This window comes from Pelophylax lessonae (assembly GCF_965119305.1).
Source record: "Pelophylax lessonae genome assembly, chromosome: 1".
Classification (NCBI taxonomy): Eukaryota; Metazoa; Chordata; class Amphibia; order Anura; family Ranidae; genus Pelophylax; species Pelophylax lessonae.
The window spans coordinates 722,689,507-722,716,700 of NC_138768.1; the positions used below are offsets into that span (position 1 = coordinate 722,689,507).

The 27,194-nt window shown below is 40.2% G+C and overlaps 1 protein-coding gene across 7 annotated transcripts in view; it reads right to left on the reverse strand.

Annotated features, from left to right (window-relative positions):
* FAT1 (FAT atypical cadherin 1) overlaps positions 1–27,194 on the reverse strand; it is a 430,056-nt gene that overhangs the window by 15,236 nt on the left and 387,626 nt on the right. For all 7 annotated transcript variants that reach the window (XR_014225403.1, XM_082261039.1, XM_082261043.1 and 4 more), the window contains 5 exons: positions 21,127–21,589; positions 15,439–15,592; positions 8,552–8,662; positions 5,495–6,126; positions 3,255–3,389 (listed from right to left, as the gene is read on the reverse strand). Coding sequence is in view for 6 of the 7 variants with exons in the window: in XM_082261039.1 (XP_082117165.1) it covers positions 3,255–3,389; positions 5,495–6,126; positions 8,552–8,662; positions 15,439–15,592; positions 21,127–21,589 (1,495 nt within the window). In the remaining variant the exon portion in view is untranslated. The remainder of the gene's footprint in view (positions 1–3,254; positions 3,390–5,494; positions 6,127–8,551; positions 8,663–15,438; positions 15,593–21,126; positions 21,590–27,194) is intronic.

Sequence of the window (27,194 nt, forward strand, 5' to 3'; positions counted from 1 at the left end):
TTTATAGGAGCTAACTGTAAATCAGCAATATATTGCGCATCTTGAAGTGCTGTAAAATAACATTTTTCTAAGCACATGTTTATATTACCAAATACAAATCACTTAATAATATGGAGTTATTAGTGCTAAAAGCCATAGAGTAAATATGAAAGCTTTTTACTAAAATTACCTAAACAGATCAAACCTTAAAGCACAACCATAAATACTACAGTTGGAGTAATGCTTTAGTAAAAGCTGTAGTGCATAGTTACGGCCATTCATATCTTTTATGAAAAGTAGCTCATCCTCCTTAAATAAATTAACATGACAAAGTTAGTATTTGAAATATGGCCATTCAATTATTCAATTTTGGTGGGTACTGGATAGTGATCGACCGATATTGTTTTTTTATTGCCAATACCAATATTTTGGTCATCGCATATCGATATCGGCCGATATTAGCCAATGTTTTCGTACATTAAAAAATTATTTTATTTTATTTTTTTTGGCAGGTACTGTTGTGGAGGGATCTGGGGTGTTCTAAAATTCCCCAAACCCCTCCTCTGCACTTAAAAGCATTCAAAACACCAAGTTTGGTTGTTTTGAATGCTGTAATTTTTTTGAATTTGGCGCCGAGTACCCAGAAGTGATGCCATGACATAACTTCTGGGTTTTTACACAGATACCTGATCCGAGCCGAATGGGGCTTTATGATCGGGGGTTCTCTTCAGCGGCCGTGCAGGATGGTTGCCCGGGTCTCCCAGTGGGATGGGAGACCCAGGCGAGCCACGGAAGGTGGCAGGAGGGGGGGGTCGCCCCCTCCCGAACCTTGTAATGACAGCCAAGAGGCTTCTCAGCCGCATCGATTGTCATTACAAGACAGCCGACCATCGGCTATGTACGCCGGTACCGGGCTGATGCCTCTAGCTGCAGGCATCACTCCGGTACAAACACTTTCCCAAAATATTGGCAATATCGGTAACCTCAGGGGCCGATTCCGATATATCGGGGAAAGTGCATATCGGCCCTCGATATATCCCTCGATATAGCTTTGCCGATAATCGGTGGATCCCTAGTACTGGAAACTTCTACAGTTAAGCAAAATTATCAAATGAAAAAGATTTGGGCTTTTGCCAGTTACTTGAATACCCCTAAATACTCACACCTGCCTGTAAAAAGAAAATTATAAAGCAGTAACTCATATAACATGTTTTTTTTTTTATATAATGGGTCTGTTAAGGCCACATGCACTCCTGCAAATGGGCCTGTCACCGATTAAATGTGAGAACCCCAGTGAGCATTCCTGATGATTAGCTGCGGGAGGCAGCCATATTAATAGCAATCCCACATCCCACAGTTAATCGCGGCCACAAGTAATTGGTCATGCAGCGATAACCTGCAAGTTATCTGCCCTGGAAGCAGACATGGTTTGTTGCATGTAATCAGTGTCAGACCCATTTTCAGGTGTGCGTGTAGCCTAAAATACACTATAGGAATACTTCTTTTTAACCTCAAGCTAAACATGCCATATGTATTGGATATATTAATATATGAACTAGGACCATTTTTTCCTTTTGATCATCTAGTAGCCAGTAAGGTAACATTGTTCTGGCAGAATGAAGGGCAAAATCTGTGGGGATGCTGAGCCAAAGGGATTTCTTTTAGGCCCATTTCAAAACTTCATGTGCGTTATACACGTGATTTGTTGTGCACCAACGTGCATTATGTTCAGGCAGTCTTTTACTTTTAATGGGTTGTCACTGAACCTAAACCCACAAAATAACAACCTGTAATAATTTTGTTAATGCAGCATACCACAACACACTGGGGCACAGGTATGATTAGTTCCAGTGTATCTGTGCACTGGGGTGCCATTCAGAATGAAATGCATTGCACCACAATGCAGTATATTGTGGGAAATGTTTCAAAACTGGAACAGACAGAATCTGGCACAGCTGTGCATAGCAGCCAATCAGCTTCTATTTTCAGCTTGTTCAGTTAGGCCCCTTTCACACATGCGGACCGTTAAGATCCACCTGTCAGTTTTTCAGGCGGATCTAAACGGATGCCCCATGCATCTCTATGGGGCAGTGGATGTCAGCGGAGACATGTCCGCTGAAACCCGCTGCCATCTGATCCGATCCTGTCCGTCAAATCCGGATGGATGGAAATCCTATTTTCCATCCATCCAGCGAGTGGATCGGATGAGAACGGACAGGCGATCTGTTCTCATCCGATTCCCCCATAGGGGACAGCGGGGATCTGACAGCTCCATCTACACACACAGAGTGGAGACAGAGCTGCCATCCGCCTGCTCAGCGGGGGATCGACGGATCGATCCCCCGCTGAGCAGAACGGCTCGGTCGACGAAACGGAGCCGTGTGAAAGGGGCCTTTGAAAAAGGAAAGATAAAAGCGGATTGGTTGCCATGCACAGTTGCTCCAGATTCTGACTGCTGCAGTTTTGATAAATTCCACCTAATGTGCATTACCATGCCCTGTGGGTTTTAGCATACATTATTACAATGAAAGAGTGTAAATCCTGTCTCAAGCTAGGTTCACACTGATAGAATGCATGTGAGAATGGGTATGTGAATGCTTGAGCCATTCATACAGTAATTTTTGTATATAAATTGACCCCTTAGTGGTAACTACTCCTTTACATCTTCGATTATAATCAGGAAACACTGGAATGGCAAATTTCTGAACAGATTCAGAAACACAGATCTGACTGATTAGCATATAGGTTACACAACTTTCAGCAGCCATCTTGTAAGCAATAATACGACGCCATCACACCGTTACATTAGATAACACCTTGGTTTCCATTGCAAAACATGTACATAATGCAATTATCAGATTCTAATTGCTAGCAGTTCTGGAAGAGAAATGGATAACTGCTCATCACTGTCCAATTAAAACATGGGAGTTAGGTAAGAGTCACCCCTGTTCATCATATTTCATCAAGAAGGCTTTCTAAATAAACAGACAGCAGAGCAACTAATGATGGCGAACATTAAGAATTACAGGTTTTTTTTTTTTTTTTTTCTGTAAACCAAAGGAAAATGCATATAATTGTCATTTGTGTGCAATGTTAATTTTGTAACTCCTAATTTTGAATACTGAGACAGTAAAAGAGAATTTGTTAATTTATTTCATAGCTTAGAAATGATTTCTACCTTTGTGGATTTTATTATGTCTAGCAAATCAACACTAGAGACCCTGAAACCAGTATGCCAATCTTATATCTGTGAATGAATATCCGTCTGTACATACCATTATCATCACAAGACTCTGATTGGAAGGAACTAAGAGACTGAATTTCAGACATGCTTTCGCGCGGATTGTAAAGATGACAAGGCTTTTCATCCAGAGACTTCTTTGAAAGACATGGGTCAAGATCAACCTTAGCTGTAAGCGAAAAAGAAGATTTAATGTCAAAATGTTAAGGACACTCAATTAACAAGGTATAACTTTGATCATTTCCCAAAAGGACAGACGGTAGCCGTTCTGTTCAGGAAAAATGCTAGTGAAATGTGTTTGAATGTTACAATCATGAGGACTGTTTGAAATGAAATAATTGAAATGACAATGTGCAATCATCAACCTCCAAGAGACAAAAAAAGGACTTTAATGGTTTGTAAAGATTACACATGCTGAATAGCATGTGACCGTCCCCTGATGAACACTGCACAATATTACACGAATATGTGGTGATTTCTACAAAATTAAGCATCAACAATGTAGTATTGAAAACGTGCGCACAGTGAATTCATGTAAAAATATTCCTCTTTACAGTCATTAACAGTGGCAACTATTCAGCCAATGAGCACTCTTCTTAGTGTTTGGCCCGAAAACCCTTGTCTTCACTTCTCTTATTATAAAAAGATTGGTATTATGGTTTCATATAATTTCATATATTTTTCTTTTTTTTGGCAAAATATGAAATATTACATAACCGTATTTTATATTTTATATCCAACCAACAGGTGCAGCTCTCTATTTTAATTTACATGTTTACCTGTTTTATTTGCTTTACTGAAAACAATTTATTTTCTACAGAGCTCAATAGCTCAAACTAGTGAATCAGCTAGAGGAGTCACTTGCTTCTCTATTCCCCTGCTTGCTCTGGTAAGATAGGGTTTTACAGACCAGATCAGCTCTGCTCTTCTCTTTAAAAAGAAAAATGTATGATTCTCAAAGACACCAATATCATTGCTGCACTCTATATTAAATATTTGTAAAAATAAATAAAATTAAAGTGTCACTAAACCCAGGAGCCTGCATTCGCTGTATCTGGTCTCCCACAGTACATGGAAATGCCATTATGTTAGTAAATATCAACTGTTAAATACCTTTTCTTATCAGCAGTATAAAGCAGTCTTGTGACTTCTATCAGTGTCTGATTAAAGCTTGTAGGGGGAGTTTTCATTCTCCTCTGACTGACCTATGAGGCTGTATGACCCCTGACCCTCTATCTGGACAATGCTGATTGGCCCTGCGCTGATCACATGCACCCTCCCAAGAAAAAACACTCTCTAGCAATATACACCGAACTGAGCATGTGCAGCTTGCTCCCAAGGTTCTTTTCCATTAGCAGATAGATTGGGGACTATGGAAGAAGGGAAGGATCAGAGAAGACAGGATCAAACAGCCTTTTTACACAATGCAGAGGATTAACCCTTTAGTTTCCACAGTGAGTTTAACAAGAATGCTTTACTGCAAATACAGACTCAATTTACTGTTGTGGGTTTAGTAACACTTTAATAGTACAAAAACATAAAAACTACTAAAAATTACTCTCAACCATTGAAGTTTCCCCTCAAGCAAAATTGGGCAACAAAGAGTCAGCTAAACATTCCCAAGGGCACACTGACATAATCTAGGGTTTTGAACCCATTCCAATTTCTGGTTTGAAGCTGTCAGAACTGAAGGTAACAAAAAACCATCATCCCCTGTTTTATTCACATTTATTCGATTTTCTGATTGCTATGAACAGTCACTATACAATCCCTCAGCTATACAGAAAGCCAGCCAACCGCTGCTGGGAACAAACACTTTTGTTGTGTTGGATACCTGGTCCATTCCCAAATGGGGATGGAATAAAGATGGATAGAAATTTGTCTGGTTCAGCAAGGACTGGCTGAATTTCAATCAATACGTCGTTAGAATTACTTCTGTCGAATGCACAACTTGGAAAACTTTTGTGATTAGCGGCTGCAACTCATGCACTGTGTAATTAAAGTAAATATGTACTAAGGAAGCATGGAGGTAACCATTGCTGTTGTATCTTTTTGAAAACACTAGTTGACTGGCTATCATGCTGATGGAGTAGTACACTGACCCAGAACAAGTATGCCAATTACAAGGTCTGTATTCGCTCTCATTATTAAGGCTAAGATTCCTGAGAAAGCCTGGGAAATATATCGATTTAACAGTTCTGCTTGTAATCTCACTGTTAAGGTTTAAAAGATAATATTTTTTTTTGCAGCGTTTTATTCAAGACAAAAGCTTACCATCATAGTCAAAATCCCAACTCGGCTTTTGGATCGAGTCACTATCGGAGGGGGAGTTAGATGGAGGTGGAGGTGGTAGGTTTGGAGCAACGCTGCAGACTGCTACAGTTTTCCTATGTCCATGAACAGAGTCTGGATTGAAAGTACTAAACTCAGGGTGTTCTGGAATGGTGGATCCTTCAAAGGAGTTTCGGTCCAAGTTATTTCTGGAATCACTTGGAATGCTTGGAGTGTAAGATATGGGGCGGACAGGCACCTGTGGGGGGATATCGGAATAGATATTCTTGTTCACTTTGGGATCCAGGAACGGCCTTTGTAAAAATGCAGAAGATACCCCAGAGTGTTTGTCTTCTGATTCCTGCTGTCTCTTCTTCTTCTTACTGGACACTACTCGGCAAACAACAAAAATTACAACCAGACAGAAGATGCCTGCTATGAAGACGATGATCCCAATGACCTCTGCTAAGCCAATGTTCCAGGAGGTGGAAACGTACTTATTGAGGGCAATGTCTGTGCAATGTTTCCCACCATACCCGTTGCTGCAGTTACAAGTGTAAGAGCCGTAGGTGTTTTCACATAGGCCACCGCTGGGGCATGGGTTATCTGTGCATTCATCAACATCATTCAGGCATCTGAAACAGCACAAAATCAATGTTAAACTCACCCACTGTAATATCTATTCTATATGTTTTCAATGGCATAGTATCTATATTACTGTGTGTTACCACAGGTCAGTTACAATTATAACATATAAAACAAGTGTGCATCATGATAACTAGCACAAGTCAATAAGTATGGCATCTGATAACTGAAATCAATTATAGGACATTAGACAATTGTAAGCAGACAGATACCCCAGACATCTGCCTTGCCAAGGCAATCGCAACTACTGTCATTATTTGTTTTTTGGCTAGGTGTACTATGCCTATGTAGCATTAGCCTACCAAGTGGAAAACATACAGTACATAGGCATATAGGTTCTTCATGGTGTTTTGGTAACTCCATTTACTAATTTGCTTTTGCTACTCTGATCATTCCCCAGCCTGGTCTCTTGGATTTTGCTATGCATGCATTTGTCTGCTACTCTCACTTCAGCCTATGTCACAACCTATGTCATTCCCTTCACCTTTGCATCTATTACTGTCCTGCTTAAACACCGTCCTCTCCTGATCTTTGAGTGCATCTAAATCCAAAAAAAAAATTTCAATATCATGTAGCTTACCAGTCCTTAATGTGGTGGCAGCATTTGTTTTCTTTGTTCATACTTTTATCTTTTACGTTCACCTAATAACACATTACCTGACCTAGTGTAGCTAAATTTACTCTTGCAGTATATCTATGTAGGGAGCCATGGTTGCCAACCAGGCTGGACTACTAACATGTCTGCCTCGGTGGAGGCTGCTATAGCCTAATAGTGGGTCCACTCAGGTCCCCCTCCTTTTTCCTCCCCCCTCCTTTTTCCTTCCCCCTTCTTTTTCCTCCCCTTTTTCTCTTGTTAAGGCAAGTGTTTTTGCTTCCCAGCCTCCTCTTCCCTTTCCCCATTTTTTTTCCTTTTGCAGTCCTTTTTAGGGATGCCTACTGTTGCCATCGAAGACTATGAATGGGCTACCACTTTAGATTTTCTGTAACCCTTACATTTGCTACTTTGCTGTCCTTTTATAGTTGGTAATTGCTGATGCCCTTATAGTTCTATGTACCTGTTTTATGTGAGCTCCATTATGCTCTTGCTTGTGTCATTTACAAGGTTACTGCTTTTTTGTTTGCAGTTATATTGCATTTCTTTTTTTTCAAAACTGTAAATCCTTTAATAAATCCTTTATAAATAGAAAATTTTAATAAAAATTATTGTACCAGGCTACTAATATGTCTGCTTTTGTTCATCTCTGTTACATGGGAGATGGGGAGATTAGAAGTTTACAGGAAGTGACAAGGACACTTCATTTCTGGCAAGATCAACAGCTATATTCTGTACTCACCGAAAATCTTCTAGCCAGAAAAAAGAGAGAAAAAAAAAGAAAAAGCAGCTACCACATCTGAAGATTGCTATGGTACAATATAAAACAAAAATTATGACTGGGTTTAGTGGTCCATCAACAAATATATAGACGTCACTCTTGGGTTCCAATCTGGTACTTTGCTGTGTTTTATTGCCTATATACTAGCAGTTGTTAGAGGGTGAACCAGAAGGCTACAAACAAGAAGTGTCACTCACTGAGGATGTCCCTAGTAAAGTCTTGGCATTTCTTAGTATCTGTCCTTTGGGGAAAAATATGCTTAATGATGGTAACACAATATAAGCAGACAAACTGTGACATTAATATTAGTCCTGTAAAATGTCAGACCCAGGGGCAATGGACCTCATCTATCAACTACCTTAAACAAGATATATCTGTTTTGCTATGTTGCCAATAAAAAAAAAAAAAAAAAAAAACACTTTAATTCTGAATCTGCTTACTGTGGTGTAACAAATCATTTCCTATTTTTGGCCTTTTTTTTAAATTTATCCCATTTATCATCAAGCATCCTTTTTACACTTATAACTCAGACCACAGCTAAAATGGAACAAAGACAGGAATGATATGAAAGTGTAGGGTACAATGTGATTATTTAAAGCCTAACTCCAGGTTTTATGTTACTTAAATAGTTTATTTGGACCAGTAAAAATGCAGATGCTGTCATCTCTGCATGAACTGTATGTAGCATACATGGCAAAGCGCTATGCTCCATGCAGTGGTATAGGGGCTTCCCGTCCCATTCCTGGAACAAAATGGAGTCAGGCGAAGTGCTGCTCAGCCGTACACCATGGAAGTGCAGTGAAGATATCCCTATGTTTAACATCCAAGATTTCAAACATACAGATTGGTCTGTTTAATGGAGTTTCCTTCATAATTTTTTTATTTTTCCCCTAAATATAGCGTTTTTAAAGTTAACACTGTTAACCTTAGTGATTAATCATTTACCGTTAGCAAAATAAAAACTATAAGTAATTCACAATTGTTCAAATAACTTAATTGACATTAGCGGTTAAAGGGATACAATGAATGAAGGAGGAGATACCTTTCTCCATGGAAACCAGGTTCACATTCGCACACAGGGCCATCCAAGCTGTCAATGCATTTCCCGCTGTTCTTACAGGGATTGTCTTTACAGTATGGTCCTAACTGACATCTGCAACAGGATTATTATATTAAGATAATTATTTAAATACACGTCTATGAGTCGGTAAAGAATTACAATTAATTGTTTAGTTAAATTTAAAAACAAATGTATATATTAAGGCTGACAAACTTATTTTTATCACATATTCTTCTTGTGTCCAGTTTCTTTTGATAACAAAACCTCAGATATTGCAGTTTTATTAGAAAATAAATATGGATTGTCTAAAATGCTGGGGTGTGGGCCCAACTAAAGGCTTTTACAAGCTGGAAGCTGAGCATAAATGTGACATGAACCGAGCATTTACAGGGTTCCTCAAATGGCAATATTGTACAATACATTAAAACGAGGTAAAAACTAAGTTCAATCCCACCCCAATACAGTGGGTGCAGATAGCACATATGTATTGTACATGCAGTATTGGTGCCTCACCATGCACAAACATACATGTAACCGCTATGGTGGCAAGTGAATTATTCCAGATATGGATGATGCTGATATTTGCTTGTTGTGACAGGAGCCACAGGGCGTCAAAGTAGTTATATGCAGCGGTGGCATGGACCTAGATCTCGTGAGTACATAAAAAAGCACTGTGACAAAAATGTGCATGATAATACCTTATGTGCTTCTGAAATGTGAAATCTCTGGCTTGTTTATCCTTCTCCAGTGTCTTCCAGGGCCCCCCCGTAAGACTCTTTATCTTCCACTCTGTATCCTCACCTACCTATCCAATGTTTAGCTTCCCCCCATAAGGGCAGAGTTTATGGGGCTGCTCCAGGTATGTGAAAGCAACTTTATGTTATCATCAGTTTATTCGTTTTTGTTGATAGCCTCTTTAAGTCAGTGGGTGTTTCAACCAATGGCATCTAACTAAACTTTCTTTTTTTAGGTGAACTTTAAGAACAAACTTATCTAAACACATGATTTACTTTCTTAACTAATCTACTATATGCCAATTGTATAAAAACAGGTATCACATTTTCTCTAAAGTGAAATGTGCAAAGAGCAATTCTGTTCAGTAAACCCTATAATCCGCTTTCCCATGAATACCGAACCATAATTGGCTGTTAAGGTCTACTACATACCACTGATAAAATCTAGTAGTCACAGTCTGAATAATGTAGTGTAATCACAATATCAGCAGGAGCTCAGCAGGTCAACTGAGTCCACATTCTTTGTAGAACATAGTCACAGCAGAAAATTAATTCCCAGTTCTTCTGCTATGTGCAGTAAATGGGTGATCCCATACTACAGTAGAGCAGTGGAGCCGTTTTACTGCACATAACCGCCCTTCAATTATTTTATTTGGTTAATTCAGTTCTGTTAATTCTCAATGATTTCTATGCTAGGGAAGGTGCTACAGAAGAAGTAACACTGGCTAAGAATTACCTTTGTTGTTTGGAATGCCATTGATTAATAGGAACAACTCTCATGTACACTATATTAGCATATAGGTATTGGGACGTCTGCCTTTACATGTACATGAACTTTAATGGCATCCCAGTCTTAGTCCGCAGGGTTCAATATAATGTTGGCCCACCCTTTGCAGCTATAACAGCTTCAACTCTTCTGGGAAGGCTATCCACAAGGTTTAGGAGTGTGTCTTTGGGAATATTTGACCATTCTTCCAGAAGCGCATTTATGAGGTCAGGCACTGATGTGGACAAGAAGGCCTGGCTCTCAGTCTCAGCTCGAATACATCCCAAAGGTGTTCTGTCGGGTGGAGGTAAGAACTCTGTGCAGGCTAGTCAATTTCCTTCACCCCAAACTCACTAATCCATGTCTTTATGAACCTTGCTTTGTGCACTGGTCCAAATTATTTGGTGGAGGGGGTATTATAGTGTGGGGTTACTTTTTTGGGGTTTGGCTTAGCCCCCTAGTTCCAGTGAAGGGAAAGCTTCAGCACACCAAGACAATTTGGACAATGTCATGCTCCCAAGTCTGTGGGAACAGTTTGGAAATTACCCCTTTCTGTTCCAACACGACTGCGCACCCATGCACAAAGAAAGGTCCATAAAGACATGGATGAGCAAGTTTAGGGTGGAGGAACTTGACTGGCCTGCACAGAGTCCTAACCTCAACCTGAAAGAACTCCTTTGTGATGAATTAGAGTGAAGACTGCGAGCCAGGCCCTCTCATCCATATCAGCCTGACCTCACAAATGCACTTCTGAAAGAATTTTCAAATATTCCCATAGACACACTCATAAACCTTGTGGATAGCCTTCCCAGAAGAGTTGAAGCTGTTATAGCTGCAAAGGGTGGGCCAACTCAATATTGAACCCTACAGACTAAGACTGGGATGCCATTAAAGCCATTAAAGTTCATGTGCGTGGTAAAGGCAGATGTCTGATTACTTTTGGTAATATAGTGTATATAGAATGTATTGTATGTAGTCTATTGCACTCATTTTTTGGACCAAAAATTGTAACAAATAAAGCCCTACTGGAGCCATGTTTTGCTGGATTGTGGGCTTGAAGCTTCTGTTGGTTTGTTATTGCTGTCTGAGCTCCTATTGGGGAGATTAACCCTTATGTCCTGCACAGGGTATCAGAAGGACAGAACATAGTTGAAGAAGTTGCATTAGACCCCCTGAGACTTTTTATTACCATTTGTTCCTTCCAGGCCTATTGACAGACATTCTGCTTATTTTTATTTTATTTTTTTCTGAACAGCAAACAGCAAAAAAAAAAAAAAAAAAACAGAAGATGTAATCCCTCCCTGCTCTATTCAGAACTAAAAACAAAAACACATTTTGGCTAGAATAGGGTTTTACAGCTAAACTCCAGGCAGATTTAAAAGAGAAGTATGGGAATAGCCAAAAAAACAAAAACATACCTAGATGGCTGCAGCACCGACCCCAGCTACATATGTTCCTCACCGGCTCTACACCGAGGAATGAGTGATCAAACATGGCTGATCACTCAGTTCCCCTCCACTGTTCTGAGCAGAGAGCCTTGACTGTCAGTCTGCTCTGCCCCCTCTAGCGCTCACTGGAGTGCTGGGCTATGAAGGGGTGGTGTAGCTGGCTCAGGCTCTCAGCAGCAGGCTGAGATGCTGAACCAGCTGCCGGCCAGGTATCTGAGTCAATCCAGACAGTAAAGTCGGTATCTTTCCCGAGCCTGAACTAGCTGAGTGACATCAGTGGATAGCGGGCTGAACACAACAGCTGTTGGCTGAACACTGGTCACAGGAGTGCAGAACAAATTGTACTCCTGTGATCCATAGGAGAAGTAAAATTAAAATAGCTTTAGCTATACTTGCAGAGTTACATTAACTAATACCGAATTAAATATGTTTTTTTTTTTAATTTGAGCAGTGTAAGTACCTGAATTTAACCTGGTATCAGCCTTTTGCAATACTTGTACAACAACAACATTCATATTGGAGGAAGAAAAAGAAACAACACAATGAGTCCAGGAGTTGTGGTGCAGTACTCAGTATATGCTGATAGGAGGAGAGAGCAGAGTGACAAAGAGATGAGCTCATCAGTGTGCTGCTCCTTTTTCACAGTCCAGTCACAGGTGGGAAGAAGGACACGACTGATAAGTGTTACTTAACCACTTTACCGCTGAGTACCGTAGTACTACTGAGGCAAAGTGGCTCTTGTAGGTCTGACGACGTAGACCTACGTCGCCAGACTCCTCCCCCTGTAGGCGGCGCTCGCACGCCGCCGGAGGCAAGCTCCCGCTGTTTTCATTCACAGCGGGAGTCGGGCCAGGGGAGGAGCGGCGGCGATCGCCGCTGGTCTGCCCCGATCGTCTGGGAATCCAGTTTGGAGATCCGCCCGTCTGTGTAAACAGAGCGGGCGGATCTCCTAAGTGACAGGGAGCGACAGATCAGAGTGTTCAGCATAGCTGAACATCCGATCTGTCCCTGGCTCACTCAGTCACCTCCCCCCCCCCCCCCCCCACACGTTAGTAAGCACCAGGCATACATTAATCCCTCTCCAATAAAATTAACCCCTTCCCTGCCAGTGTCATTTTTACAGTAACAGTGCATATTTATAGCACTGATTACTGCAGTAATGTCACTGGTACCCCCAAAAGTGTCAAAAATGTCAGTCAAGGGTCCGATCTGTCCGCCGCAATGTCGCAGTACCGCAAAAAAAAAAATCGCAGATCGCCGCCATTACTCGTTAAAAAAAAAAAAAACACCAAAAATTACATAAATAAATCTTTCCCATAGTTAGTAAACGTAATAACTTTTGCGCAAACCAATCAAAATATGCTTATTGCGATTTTTTTTAACAAACATGGGTAGCAGAAAACAAATTGGCCACAAATTTAAAAAAAAATTGGTTTTTACATCTTTTTTGGGGGGGGGATTTCATATAAAAAAATGTTAAAAATATTGTTATTTTTTCAAAATAAACGCTCTTTTTTTGTTTATAGCGCAAAAAGTAAAAATCGCACAGGTGATCAAACACCACCAAAAGAAAGCTCTGTTTGTGGGAAAAAAAGGACGTAAATTTCGTTTGGGTACGGCGTCGCATGACCGCGCAATTGTCAGTTAAATTCGCACAGCGCAGAAACACAAAAAGTGGCCCAGACGTAAGACAGCAAAATGCTCTAGTTGTAAAGTGGTTAAGGAAGAAGGACAAGACTGATAAGCGTTACTTAACTGTGGTGGAGACAAATAAGGTCTTATTCCCTGACAGACAGGGCTGTGTTGTGGACAGAAATACAAATCCTATAGCAGGTAAAACAGCCCTCATCTATATATTTAGCTTTTTTTTTTGCCTGGAGTTCAGATTTAAACAGGAACATGTTTGGATTTTTTGTCTGTAGATCATAAATGGAAAATCTAAAAAGAAGTTGGATGTTCATACCTGTAATCTATTCAAATCAGTAGTATTTGGCAACCTTAACACAGATAGTGAAGAGCTGTCAAAACAAGCAATCCTTTTCTGCCATCCACAACTCTTCTGTGATACACTTTTATGATTCAATATTGTTTGCAGTTTCTAGCCCATCCAAAATGCAATAGAGGTTAGATGCAAGTGCTGGCTTCATCTGTTCCCAAGCTGTGAGAAGTAATTCTTTCTGGTGCTGTTTCATTATTGTTTAGCTGCAGCTAAGTGGACACCTACTGGGTTAGAAATCCACGAAGAAGAAGCAATACCTAGCCTGCTTCGAAATATAATACTTCTGTGTATTACACGGGGACACACATCCCTGTTTGCTTCTCAAACTATTACCTGGTGTCCAAAAAGCTGAAAGTATGCAATGCATTTGAAGATTGAATAAAAAAAATTCCTAGGACTAATAAGAAATGCTGTTTCCATTGAGTCTAGATACTTCTAGTGCTAAGGCATACAACCTTTGCACAAACATATTTAAAGGGGCATTTTCAACAGAGGAGAAAGGCTCATGCTGCAACACCTCTGGCTAGATCCGAGTATCAAACTGGAAGTAAACCCTACAATTGTTTTCAAAAAAGAAAGGCGCCATCTTGGCCTCTTTTTGATCTTTAACTGCCATGATGCTGCACATGGTAAACAGTTATGACTTCAGCCATTCAATGGTCTGACAGTTTGGTTGAGAACACATCCAATGTGACAATTACATTCCCAGGACGTGCCGGAAATGTTACTGTTTTTTAAACTGGTAAATATATGGGTTTACTTCCACTTTAACTGATAGGGTGCTCCTGATGAACAGAGTTTATCCATTCATGCCTATAGAAATCTTCAATCTTCCTTTACAGCAGGCATGTCCAACTTGCGGCCTGGAACCGCAGGCAATGCGGCCCACTGCCCCCTGACAATTTTTTTTTTTGCTGGGGAGGAAGGAAGTCGGCTCAGGGGCACAGCCACAGTGGCTTCCAACTAACTGTAGGCAGAGGCTGTCTCGGAAGGGATTATCCTCATCCTCCATCCAGTTGTGTTAAATTAGTGCTGGGGGGGGGGGGGCGCAGCAGCGTGGGAAGGGCGCGGCGGCGTTTTATTACTTATGTTCCTTAACTATAGTATATATTTTATATGCGGCCCGAGAAAATTTCTCTACGGTCAATGTGGACCAGAGAAGCCAAAAGGTTGAACACCCATGCTTTACAGAGAACATTGGATCTATGACATATGTCACAATAGCACCACCTAGAGGCTACTGAGGGAAGTAATCATTTGTTTGGTTGGAATCAGGCATTTTTTGCAAATTGACTCTACAACCACCTAGTGTTAACCAGCTCAGTGTCCATAGCAATTTCCATATTTTGTGCATAGTGTCAGTATGAATGGAGATCAATTTCAAAATGTTGGCAATGTTTTTGCATGGACTGAGTACATCTAATATTATATTTGTGATCAGGGCTGTAGAGTGACAATCTGATCTCCATCATATACGAGGAGACAATTTAGGAATTGGTTTTGAGTGCCTTTTTAAAACTGTGGTCAGTAATCAAGGGCTGTACCTTGATATGTTTGATAGCTTCACACAACCAATAAATTATGGATACATAGTAACATGCCAATATACACACCCATATGCAGTTTGTTTCATCCATGGGGTTATCGGCCATGGAATACATAACAGATACTACTATGGTAAATATACTGCTAGAAGATTGATGAGCCAGAAATGGCACAGTGGTTGAATACTGGTATACAGTACTCTGGAAGGTTTAAATTTAATCAAAGTAGGTCATACAGGTCCCTCACATAACAAAAACATATATTATTATGAGGAAAAACAGTAAATGTACAATAGCAAGTTGATAGTACCTTCAAACAGTATATAAGTACACTCCTTTCCTCCCCAAGTGTGAAAAGTAATGAGTATTACAACTTACCTCTGACCAGTGTACTCTCCTCTACAGTGGCAGATAAAGTCATCCTTAACTGCAATGCAGGTACCACCATACAGGCAAGGGTTGGTGGCACAGGGATTGACACTTATTTCACAATGTGTGCCCACATATGATGATGTACATTTACAGTAGTAACCTGTTAGAGCAATAACAGAAAGTTCAATATCAGGTTAGCAGTATCACAGAAATACAACTACACATTTCTTTCTCAATTATAATAATATAATGTAGGACAATTATTAGCCAAACTGTGCAAATAGCAAACGTGTTGTTTCTTTTGTTCTTATGTCTGCACCCTGGCAAACAGATAACAGTAGAAGTCTCAAAAAACATAGCCGTGCTGTGGTGTAAGACTAAGTCTCTCAAAGACTTCAACTAATATAAATCTGCCCTCCGAAAATACAATTCTTGCCTCCACACTGCCAAGCAGACCTGTTTTATCACTTACATTAACACTTTGTCATCCAGTCCCTGTCTACCCTGTCTCCCCTTCTCTACCTTTAAAGTGATTGTAAAGGTACTTTTTTTTTTTTTTTAAATAACAAACATGTTATACTTACCTACTCTGTGCAAGGGTTTTGCACAGAACAGCCCTGATCCTCCTTTTCTGGGGTGCCCCGGTGTCGCTCCTGGCTCCTCCTTTTCATCGGGTGCCCCCACCAAGAGCCGCTTTCCATGGGGGCACCCGTGCGGCGTCCATTTACAGAGATAGTGGGACTCGGCCCCGCCCCCCGCTCCTTGTCACTGGATTCGATTGACAGCAGTCAAAGCCAATGGCTTCTAGTGCTGCTGCTATCAATCTATCCAATGAGGACCCGAGACAGCAGCTGGAGCTGCTGGGCTCGTGTTCATCTCTGAAAGGTTCGGGTTCAGGTAAGGACAACGGGGGGTCTGGGGGGAAACTGCAACCAAGAAGGTTTTTCACCTTAATACATTGAATGCATTAAGGTGAAAAACCTTGAGACTTTACAACTCCTTTAATTCTCTATTTCATCCTCCACTCACTAACTCATTCACTGCCCAGGAGATCGCCAATCACTTAAAAAATAAGATTGCTTCAATTTGTGATGAAATTTCCACTCTACAGCTATTTTCCCCACCTAACATCCCATGTTAACAGGTGCAATCAACACTCCCCTTATTCAACCCTGCTACTATCGTTGAGGTTGTCAAACTTATTTCTATTGGCCACCTAACCACCTGTCCTCTGGACCTTGGTATTTCTAATGCCCACCTAACCACCTGTCCCCTGGACCCTATTCCCTCTCTAATACTATGGTCACCTTCTGACTCTATCCTACACTCCTTAACCTACATCTTCAATCACACGCTCTCTTCCGGCATCTTCCCCAACTCTCTAAAACATGCACTAGTCACCTCTATACTTAAAAAGGCATTCTTGGACCCCACCAATTTAAACAATCTATGCCCTATCTTTTTGCTCTCCTTTTCCTCTAAACCCCTTGAATGTCTGGTCTGCAACCAACTGAGTGGTCACCTCATTAAGAATAACCTCCTTGATCACTTTCAGTCAAGATTTTGCACTTAACACTTCACAGAAACTGCTCTTTTAAACTCACAAATTACTTACTAACAGCAAAAACCAAGGGACACTATTCTGTACTCCTACCCATGGACCTTTCTCCTGCCTTTAATACAGTTGACCACCCCTCCTCCTATAAAAAAACTTTACTTGGCCCTTTGGTGACTGCACTCTTCATTGGTTCTAATCCTACCTATCCCACCGCAGAGTGTCGCTTGCAATTCTACGTGCTCCGCTCCTCTTCCTTTCTCCGTCGGGGTCCCCTAAGGTTCTGTTCTTGGACCTCTCCTACTTTTAATCTGTACCTCCTCCCTGGGTCAGCTTATTTTCTCCCATGGCCTTTAATATCATTTCTACGCTGACAACAACCAAATCTCTCCACCCCTCAGCTCACTCCATCACTCTCCTCATGCATCACTAATTGACATATCTGTCTGAATGTCACACTACTTCCTTAAACTCAACTTGTCCAAGACAGAGCTCATATTATTTCCCATGTGCCTCTTCCCCTAAATTCTCTGTGAAGAGTAATGGCACAACCATCCAACCATCCCCGCATGCCAGGGTGCTAGGTGTTATCCTGAACTCTCCATTCAGCCCCACATGCACTCACTTTCCAAAGTTTGCCGCCTCAACCTCCACAACATCTCCAAAATACGTCCCTTCCTATCCAATGAAACCACAAAGATCCTGATTTACTCCCTGGTTATCTCTCACCTCGACTACTGCAATTCCCTCCTCACTGGCTTACCTTTAAAATAGGTTATCCCCTTCAGTTCCTCATGAATGCTGCTGCCAGACTTATCCACCTTACAAACCACTCTGCATCTGCTACCCCTCTGTCAATCCCTCCATTGGCTGCCACTCTCCAAACTTATCAAATTCAAATCACTAACAATAACTTACAAAGCCATCCACAACTCTGCCCCCAGCTACATCACTAACCTAGTCTCTAAATATCAACCAAATCATTCTCATTGTTCCTCCCAAGACCTCCTGCTCTCTAGCTCCCTCGTCAACTGCTCCCATACTTGCCTTCAGGTCTTCTCCCGTCCTCTGAAATTCCCTACCACAATCTGTCAAACTATTTCCAACTCTATCCATCTATCCACTTTTAGGTGATCCCTGAAAACTTTTCTCTTCAGAGAAGCCTATCCTGCCTCCATTTAACAACTGTACTTTCATTTTCTTCATCAGCTCATCCCCCACAGTTATTACCTTTTGTATCACTTGACCCTACCTCTTAGATTGTAAGCTCCATGAGCAGGGCCCTCTGATTCCTCCTGTATTGAATTAAATTGTAACTGCACTGTCTAGTCCTAACATTGTAAAACTCTGCGCAAACTGTTGGCACTATATACATTTCTGTATAATAATATTATGAAGGATCAGTTGTGCCAAATTAAAGAAATAGCCACAGGGAATAGTTAGATGCAATCAGCTACAGAAGAGTTTCCCAAATATTTTTCATCTGCAATGTGTCAATGTACTATTGAAATTTACCACCCACCTACATGGATATTAGTGTCCTATCTTCCCCAAAATGTCAACTGTCACACAAACAATGGTTTCACCATGTTCCCTATGCTACCTGCCTTTACAATAACTATATTCCCATGCAATGCATTTCAGCATAGAAATCCTGAGTCCTACAGTGTCACACTTTACAAAACACTGGCCTACATCATATTCACATACATAGTACCAGTGCAGGTAGACAATGAAGCCTACTGTATGCAGCAAAGCTACCACAGACTATTAGAGCATCCTTAGTGGCCAGACTTTTCTGACATGAAAATAAGAGGATTTTTGACTTACCTGGAAATTTTATATCTATGGAGTACAGTGCAGGACACAGGCATAATATTCATACACCATGGGTTATAAGCTTGTATCTAAAGGAGAAGCCTATAACCCATGGCCTACAAATATTGTACAGATAATATCATTTATTTGGACCAGGCTGGCCCAAATGAACTACTTAAAATGAAAGCAAGCCAGAAGTTCTGGTTTAATTTAAACCCCAAAGTATTTTATGCACGTACAGATCCCCCATTCTAACATGTAAAATCAGAGCATTTCCATCAGGCTTGCTGAATGTTTTAAGAGTCTCCAAAAAGAAAGGTGGGAACAATATACAGTGGCTTGAAAATTATTCATACCCCTTAAAATGTTCCACGTTTTGTCATGTTACAACCAAAAATGTAAATATATTTTATTTGGATTTCATGTAATAGACCAACACAAAGTGGCACATAATTGTGAAGTGGAAGAAAAATGATAAATGGATTTCAAACTTTTTTACAATTAAAAATCTGAAAGACGTGGCGTGCATTTGTATTTAGCCCCCCTTTATTCTGATACCCCTAACTAAAAAAATACCTTAGTGAACAAACAGCATCATGAAGGCCAAGGAATACACCAGACAGGTCAGGGATAAAGTTTAAAGTAGATTTGAAGTTTAAAGCAGGGTTAAGTTATAAAAAAATATCCAAGGCTTTGAAAAGCTCACGGAGCACTGTTTAATCCATCTTCCGAAAATGGAAAGAGTATGGCGCAACTGCAAACCTACCAAGACATGGCCATCCACCTAAACTGACAAGCCAGGCAAGGAGAGCATTAATTAGAGAAGCAGCCAAGAGGCCCCTGGTAACTCTGGAGGAGCTGCAGAGATCCACAGTACAGGTGGGAGAATCTGTCCACAGGAAAACAATTAGTCATGCACTTAACAAATCTGGCCCTTATGGAAGAGTGGCAAGAAGAAAGCCATTGTTGAAAGAAAGCCATAAGAAGTCCAGTTTACAGTTTGCAAAAAGCCATCTGGGGGACACAGCAAACATGTGGAAGAAGGTGCTCTGGTCAGAAAAGACCAAAATTGAACTTTTTGGCCTTAAAACCAAAATATAGTGTGGCAGAAAACTAAAACTGCACATCACCCTGAACACACCATCCCCACCGTGAAACATGGTGGTAGCAGCATGTTGTGGAGATGCTTTTCTTCAGCAAGGACTGGGAAGCTGGTCAGAGTTGATGGGAAGATGGATGAAGCCAAATAAAGGGTAATCTTAGAAGAAAACCTGTTAGAGTCTGCAAAAGACTTGAGGCTGGGGCCAAGGTTCACCTTCTAGCAGGACAACGACCCCAAACATACAGCCAGAACTAAAATGGAATGCTTTAGATCAAAGCATATTCATGTGTTAGAATGGCCCAGTCAAAGTCAAAACCTAAATCCAATTGAGAATCTGTGGCAAGACTTGAAAATTGCTGTTCACAGACGCTCTCCTTCCAATCTGACAGAGCTTGAGCTAATTTACAAAGACGAATGGGAAAAAAATGTCACTCTCTAGATGTGCAAAGCTGGTAGAGACATCTCCAAAAAGACTTGCAGGTGTAGTTGCGGCAAAAGGTGGTTCTACAAAGTATTAACTCAGGGGGCTGAATACAAATGCACGCCACACTTTTCACATATTTATTTGCAAAAAGTTTTGAAAAACATTTTTCTTCCACTTCACAATTATGTGCCACTTTGTGTTGGTCTATCACATAAAATCCCAATAAAATACATTTACGCAGGCACTGTAGGTAACAAAGCGAATGTGAATGAATGTGACTGATTTGCCAAAAGTACAATATTAGATATTACCAGTAAAATACAGCTGCACTTTTAAAAATAACTGATACATATCTAACTTTTCTGCTACAGGGCTATGGATTGTCCAATACTTGCTTTGGGACTACCCGTAATACATTTATAAGTCTGCAAGCTGCGATAATGCAGAGATGTTTGGGACACATAATATTTCCCTATGTGCTCCATAGTTTTATTTCTACTTTTCTTTAAATAAAAGTGCAGGTGAATTTCTCCTGTTTCGTCTCTATTAATAATTTAACAACAGCACTATTTAAATGATGGATCTTTTCTTTTATGGCTGCTACTATGTGAGCCTTGAGATAAAAACTGAAGATAGATTTTCTAATCTAGATTTTACTGCACAAGAGGGAACACAATGTACAGTAGGTAATCAGCAGTTTTGGAATATACAGCTCCTTATAAACCGTATAATACAACAACAAATAAACACAAACAATTATGTCAGCGAGTGTTACCAGTGCAAAAGAAAGCCTACCTCCATTAGACAGGGGGGAGCATACCCCACTATTGTGGCAGGGGTTGCCAGCGCAGGCATCGGCGGCAGTCAGTGAGCATCCTTGAGTAACGTCCACAGTCTCTTCTATTAGTGCAGAGTTCTTCAATTTACTATGAAGGGGGAGATCCTGACCATTGAGATACACAGAATCTATGCATCCTCTGAATCCATTACTGACTTGGGCACCTCTTCCATGCTTTGCTCCTTGTTGGCGCATGTGACCTCCAAAGTATACATAATTGTCCAAGTTGAGTGTTCTCAGAGTTCCGGGTGCAGTACCAGATGCAGTATGGACACGATCTAAGACCAATCTGGCATAGTTTCCATCCACCTCTAATGACACTGTGTGCCACTGGCCATCATTGATATGAATACTCTGCACAGACACAATTCCCGGACCACTGCCACAATCAAACTTGTATTGCAGTTTTCCTCCTTGGATCTAGAAAAAAAAAAAAAAAGTGTTTACAGTCATTAATGAGCTTTTTAAGTTTCATCAGAAATGTCTGCCACATTTCCGTTTTACAACACGTGAAAAATCCACGTACTTGGATTTTCCAATAAAACCCGCCAGTGTAAAATTTTGGTTTTCTACAGAAGTCTTAAGCCTGATAAGTACTGGAAAATGTTAGTGTGATTTAGTTCATCGATCATACAGACAGTGATTTCCAGCACGCTGGAAAACACATTTTTAAATGTCAGAGAGCATATTTGGAAAATGTGGGGTGTTGGTGGGCTGCTCCTCCTAAGGAATGCACATGATATAACAACTGCTTTAATACAATAGAGAAGCATTTCATTTAGCCCTTATATATCCTGAACATGATCTCCAATACTTTAGTAGAGTTAAGAAACTGGGATAGAACTTTCAAGTCAGTGAGTCCAACATAGGATAGAGCAAACAAGTACGTTTTTACAACAATGGGAGAAAAGCAGGTACCATCTGTAGTTTTTTGGCAATATAGGCTTCCTATTTACTGCACTGTGTCTTTGTATTTGCTCTACTTTACTGGATGTGGGCTGATGTCCATTAGGATGCAAATGTTTGGCCAATCTGGCATTATAGACCTGAACTGAGAAATTGTAGAACAGACTGAAAAAACTCAAAGAAAGACGGTTGTGAGACCTTAGTGCTGTAGTTAAAAAAAATAAATAAAAAAAATAGCCGAAAACAGAGAGTGACTTTTGCTACTAGACTTCAACTATAACTGAAACATAATTTTCACTTTTTTTGGGGGGAGAGGGGCAGAGTGACCTATTTAGTAGATGTGTAGGATCATGAGACATCCTGTTCAACAGAGAAGTCACTTGTCAGTAGCAGATGAGAAGTGGTCTAATCTCTTGGCCTGGAGGCCTCTGCTAACAAATTCCCTTTAGGTAAGAGAAGGGGGAAGTTTTTGCATTTAAAAAACAATTACAGAAAACAAGCAAAATATCTGTTGCTTAGCAAAAACATTACCACTGAGAAGCACCTTGTGCTCCTGTAATTATCGTAATTTTCTTCATTTTCCTAACTGTTGTTACATGTACCAAGCAATGAGTCAGAAGTAACAAACAATTGTAAATGCTACTGTTGAAAATGTTAAATTAAAATTCCAATAAAAATTTAAAAGTAAAAAAAAATAAAAAAATAAATGGTGATTGTTGTAAGCACCCCTTAAAGTGTTATAGTGTCCCAATCTCAGTCAATTTTGACAGACAGCTTGGTCTGTTTGGAAATATGGAGAAAAATATAAAGGCATGTGAAATAAAATAATATACCCAGTTTTATCAATAAAGCATATCCAAACACCAAAACAAAAAGTGTAATTTTACCAGTTGTTGGATGCAGTGGTTGCATTAGTTTTTAATTTTTAATTTCACTTGATGATCCTTCCAGTAACCCACAACCTTTTCTATGTAGAAAAGTATTCTGCATAGGACGCAGAAGAAAGTTGGTTGTACAGAGGGTGAATATGACACAGGGTGACACATATGACACATATTATCATAAGTAATGTGATAATAGGTCAAAATGTATTGATATTGTGTGTAAATACACTACTATGCAGTACAAATAACATTGATACAATGATGGATCCAACTTTCTTCTAGGAATTTTTTCATAGGTTCACAATAAATAACCCCAAACCCACAGTCTTGATAACCACAACCTTTTCTAGGCTGACAACATTCTGTCACTATACTCCACGATCCACGAAGGAGCAAAGTTGTCACCCTAGGCTGCTCTCCTAAATTGACTACGAATACCCCGTTTTCTGCTCAGAGAGAGGAAGGGTAGTGTAGTTCATGGAAGAAAGCTTGGAAAGCTAATGACATTTTTTGAGATTTCAGTTCAGTACACAGGAAGTAACAAGGATACTGGATTTTTATCAGGATCAACCAGTGTTTGTCTTACATGCAGAAAATGTACTTAGCCTGAAAAAAGAAAACTGAGGACTAGTCACTTGCAATACAGAACTAATTTGGTCTTGGGTTTAGATATACTTTCACTGCGTACAGTTCCAATATTTCTTTAAGTATAGCTGTGACGTAGTGCACAATAGCTATGCCAGGATGAAAACAGATGACCTTGGAAAGTATGCTCTTCAATGAACTTTTAATATGCATTACAAACTATTAAAAAACATGAATTCTTGGCAACTGCAAGTGTTCTTGGCTCCCCTTTCCGCTTTGCTGCAAGCCTCTCTATGCACAGTGAATACTAATACATCTGTGTGGCATCAAACATGTCAGCAGCCAGCCAGTGAAGTAGTCATGGTATTTAAGAGATCATCGCCCAGAGCTCGGAGGGCTGTTCGTAGAATTCAAGGGGCGAGTCCCATACAGAAGCACCATTCACGTCACGTTCTCTTGTGTGTGCCAACAACTGGTCAAAGCAGTCACAAAACATCAGGGAGACAGGACTTGGCGGTGACTCTGTTTGATGAGCCAGACTCTGTATCCGCTGAGGAAAAATTTATGTTGTCACTTGTTGTAAATAAAGCTAATCAATGTTGAATGTTTTACTGACACAAACTGATACCGATGTATTCAGCGGTTATGTCTCCAGTCGGGCTGCTCTCTGGTAATGATGAATGTTTCCCCAACTTAATAATGGAAATGCAAATTAACGGAAAAAACATGTTTGTTTGTTTGATATGAAAAAGAACATGACAAGTGAGCAAATAACCAAATCCAATTCATTTTCATATGAACAATTCAGCAATCATATAGACAGAGCAGAAAAAGAATGAGAAGACATGTCACATTTCTTATCCTGCACAGCTAGATTTAAAATTAGAGTGTCCACATTTTGACTGCCAGAGTGATGTGCTGCCTCTTTTTCTAATCATGTATGTTGAACATTTCCTAGGATTAAACTTCAAGTTCTATTTCCAAGACAAATAATATAAAGGGCGAATTCTCTGATTAAAACTGACGCTTCAGTATCTGTATCATTTAAATGCTTGGGCTGAAAGTTCATTACCCACCTCAATACAGGGCATTTTAACCCCCTTCCTGCCCAGGAAAATGTTCAGCTTTCAGCGCTGTCACACTTTGAATGACAATTGTGCAGTCATGCAACACTGTGCCAAATGACATTTTTTATTATTTTTTTTAGACAGATAGAGCTTTCTTTTGGTGGTATTTAATCGCCACTGGGGTTTTTATTTTTTGATAAACAAATAAAAAAGCCTGAAAATTTTGAAAAAAAAAAGTTTCTTAGTTTCAGTTATAAAATATTGTAAAAAAGTAATTTTTCTCCTTCACGGATGTGCGCTGGTGAGACTACAATGATGGGCACTGTTATGTCGCATTGATAGACACTGATCTGCTGCACTGATAATTAGGGCACGGTGTAAATGTCCCCTGTAACTGGAAAGCCAGTTTTCGGCTTTCCTTTCCTCAGACACTGGCACAGCCGATCACAGGGTAAAGAGCCTACGTCATCAGCTCTTTATCTTGATTGGTGATTTGCTGTGTCTGAGGAACACAGCTCATCAGCGTACACCGTCCTGCACACCCCCGGGGGTGGGCACGAGCAGCGCACATGCAGGACGTCATATGATTTTCAATCAGGATCTTAAAGCCACCGCCCAGTCGTCATTATGCTAAAGACCTAGTAGAAAGGTGTTAGAGACATACTTGCCCTGCCTAAAACATAGGTTTGGAAAGGGGTATACAAACTTTTCAATATGAGGGACATGCCTATGTTTTACAAATATTCCTTAGCCGAAAAAAAAGCAATCCTCCCACATCAAATTCTCTAATTAAATCCCCCTACATCCAGGTCTACCCTTACATCAGAATTTCCATACCCCCCCCCCCCACATCAGGATCCCCATCAGAATCCCCTTACATCAAGACCCCGTTACATTGGGAGCATCCTCTGCTGACTTTAATCCTCAATGTGTGCACATAAAGGACACACCACTGACTTTAGCTACAGGCCAGATAAGATCTTGTAGTGGGTCAGATATGGCCCATGGGCCAAATTTTGGGGACCCCTAGGTTAAGCTATAGCGGCAAATACATCTCAAATTGTTCAACTCAAAACTGCTTTCATTACTTTATTTTATGGTCATTTAGTTATGAAAATTTTCAATTCACACATACGCAGTAAATGCCACTGACGATCAAATCATTTTTTTTAAATAATTATTTAACCACTGAGCATCTTTATTTCCCATGAAATGATATTTTACTTCATAAAGAATTATTTTGATACCACAAACCTTTCACATACTTTTAATTTGTTGAGCATGCTGTAATATAATCCTTAAAATAAAACCTACAGTGAATTGATTAAATATTTTTCAGTTGTAAAAGTGAGATTGTGGACAACTTCAAAAAAAGGTTTTGATGTTTTCCCTAGGAAGCAGAATGTACAGGGCTATGGGAATTGTTAAAGAATAAAAATAAAACACACATACACAAAGGTTGAACTGGATGAACCTGTGTATTTTTTTAACCTTATAAACTATGTAACTAAGTAATGAGATAATGTGCAGTAATGAAAATACTACACGTTATGTAGTTTAGATGCTACATGTTATTGTGTATTTTGAAGCCTACTACTGCAATCATCCACCCTGCTAGCTCTGTACTGTACCATGCAAGCTCCCTTTGATTGCATTAAAGTGACATTAAAGTGGATGTAAACCCTCACATATACCCAGTGAAGTGAACAGCCTCAGATGATACACAGAGATGAAACAAATCTCCCTACATGAGTTTTATATGTATATCTGCTGTTTTCAGCTTTCTACACTTTTTAGAAAGTATACATTGTGATAGATTTTTTTTCCTGTTCCAGCACTGGGTGTGGAGTCTTGGCATACAATGTGTGACCGCTGATTGGAGGAAAGGCACACTCCCCTTCACATAGGCAGAGAAAGCTATGCTGTGACTAGACCAGCTCTCTGATAACCTATCTCTATGTACCCACTCTGACACAAATTTCCAGCTGTTCTCGTCAGAGAACTTGTCAGAAGTTATTATGCTGATAACAGAAGAATGGAGCAGTAGAAAGACACGGGACTTAGGGCTTTGGAGAGATATAAATAAACCCTACAGATATATGTACCCAGGTGGTTTTTCATGAATAGGGTTTACATCCACTTTAAACTCTGGTTTATTATTATTACAAGTACTTATATAGCACTATCAATGTATGCAGTGCTTTACATATATTGTACATTTACATCTGTCTCTGCCCTTAAGGAGCTTACAATCTAAGGTCCAACACTATACATACACATATTAGGGCCAAATTAGACAGGAGCCAATTACCCTACCATCATGTCTTTGGAGTGTGGGAGAAAACCCATGCAGGCACAGTCAGAACATGCAAACTCCAGCAGGTTTTGACAGGTACCCGCTCCCTCTTCAGCTCAGATCACCTAGGCTCCTCCCTATCCTCCCCAACCCCCACAGTATTCTGGGACATGTCAGAAGTCCCAGAAGATTGCAGGACCAAGAAGCTGCAAGCTGTCACAATCGGGTGCACACAGCTGAGATGCAGGCACCGCGGACAAAAGACCAATGGAAATAACGGCTCTGGT